This window comes from Apaloderma vittatum, unplaced genomic scaffold (genome assembly GCF_000703405.1).
Source record: "Apaloderma vittatum isolate BGI_N311 unplaced genomic scaffold, ASM70340v1 scaffold27300, whole genome shotgun sequence".
Classification (NCBI taxonomy): Eukaryota; Metazoa; Chordata; class Aves; order Trogoniformes; family Trogonidae; genus Apaloderma; species Apaloderma vittatum.
Window position 1 is genome coordinate 906 of NW_009696678.1, and position 1,848 is coordinate 2,753.

The window sequence follows — 1,848 nt, forward strand, 5'->3', positions numbered from 1 at the left end:
TTACCCTTGCCTAGTCTTCAATTCATCGACTAAACAAGCATCATATAATAATACCTTTTGTGGCAAAAAAGATGTAACTCGTTACTTTTGCAAGAAAGTATTTGCGAGAACTTTTTAAACATTTAAAACTTTTATACAACAAACAATTCTGTAAGCCCAAGAACTTGGTTACAGTATGCATAGTTACTCAGGTCGGCTTTAAGGTACGACAGTTAAACGTTAACACAGTCACAAGAGCAGAAACGGAGCCACTCGATGGGATTACAAAAAAATCGTTTACCTACGGATTATTAGCAAACCACCACCACTCACTAAGAAAAAGACAGCGTCAGAAAGCGGTATGTCAAACTCCAGCTCGAAGCGGTTTTTTTTTGGCAGAGAAAAGTCTTACAGAGCAATAAGTATTATCAGTGCTAAAAGTTGAGTTTTTTATTTTTCCTATAAGAAACTACAAGGAGTTTTTACTGGGGAACTGGTTTTCCTGAGAGCCATGCTCTTTGATTTAGGATACAGGAATAGAAAACAAAAGGACATGGCCAAACACTGTTCATTATTCCCAGAGATAGAAAGCATCTTTTTCATTCTCAATTTTTTTTTTTTGTCTTTTTAAAAATTTTTAAAATGATGGAAGAGTAAACATTTTTCTCAAAAAACAAAAAAAAATATTCTGTAAACAAGAAGGTCCCGACACGGGCACCCCCAAAACAAAATTGAAAGCCTATTGAAAGTGCAGGACCCCCCTGGCTTGCAGGCTGGGTTGCAAGTCACAGCTGTGGCCACAGTTTTTTAAACTGTAGAGCTAAATTCTTTAGTTTTATACATGAAAAAACTGGTGCAATACTTTCATTCATAATCCTAAGTCAGTATCATAACTTGATCTTTAAACGCCACAATACCACGAGAAGGTAGGCAAACATCAAGGCATAGTAGAGAGCGCACACTGTTTGTTAAGAACATCCTTGAGTAAACATTTACACGTGAACTGCTGCCTCCCCGATATTGCCGATTAGACAGAGAGAACATCATTCAGTGCAAAGTTAAAAAAGCTCATACTCCAACATCATCAGCAAAATGCAAAAAAAAAAAAAAAAAAAGGAAAAAAAAAAGGAATTCAAAGAATAAACATGATGAATATACACAAATGAGCTCATTCCAAGCAGTTTTATATGGATAGCACTATCTGGAAGTGTAAATATATACTTTTTCACATTATACTATTGGCCTGCATGATTCAAGTATTCAAACTGATATGTTTTGGGCTAAAACAAAGTGGAAAATGTGCAGAAAGTAACTGTTTCCACAGGTGACCCCCTCGCTGTAGGTGAGAAGTCCAAATTAGTGCTGCTTTGTTATGTCTTGAGGTCACAGTTTATTAGTTGAAAAAAGGACAAGGTTACATGGACTCTCCACCTCCACCCAGGTGGTCAACAGAAAGGAAAGCGTTGATGGGGGATGGGCTGCTAATTCCCCTGGTGTCATTGCTGCTCGGGGCGCCCCACAGGCTCGTGGAATAGTTGGGGCTCCCCCAAAGTGAAGTGCCATGAAGGTCTCCACTGCTAGTTCCCGACAGCCCAGCACCATTCCAGTGATTTAGATCATTACGGTTTGAGAACGAATGGGAACCGTCAATGGATCCGAGGCGGTTCTGGCCGGACCCCAGAGATTGCCAGCCAGGAGACGGAGTCAGAGACTGGCCTTGTGCAAAGAAGCGACTAATCTCCTCTTCACTGGCAAACTCAGCGAGAATAGTAGTGTTCCCTAAAACACACCTGCGGGAGGGCGAGAAGAGCACGCTGTGAGCCACCTCGCTGCCCCCCCTTCGTCCCCTGCCGCCCCGCGCCCCAGCGC

The 1,848-nt window shown here is 41.6% G+C and overlaps 1 protein-coding gene across 1 annotated transcript in view; it reads right to left on the reverse strand.

The window, feature by feature from the left end:
* Positions 1-432: 432 nt before the first annotated feature.
* Positions 433-1,848, reverse strand: part of TNRC6A (trinucleotide repeat containing 6A) — a 19,577-nt gene continuing 18,161 nt past the window's right edge. The window contains exon 19 of the mRNA XM_009875944.1: positions 433-1,769. Coding sequence (XP_009874246.1) covers positions 1,394-1,769 — 376 coding nt within the window. The 3' untranslated portion in view covers positions 433-1,393. The remainder of the gene's footprint in view (positions 1,770-1,848) is intronic.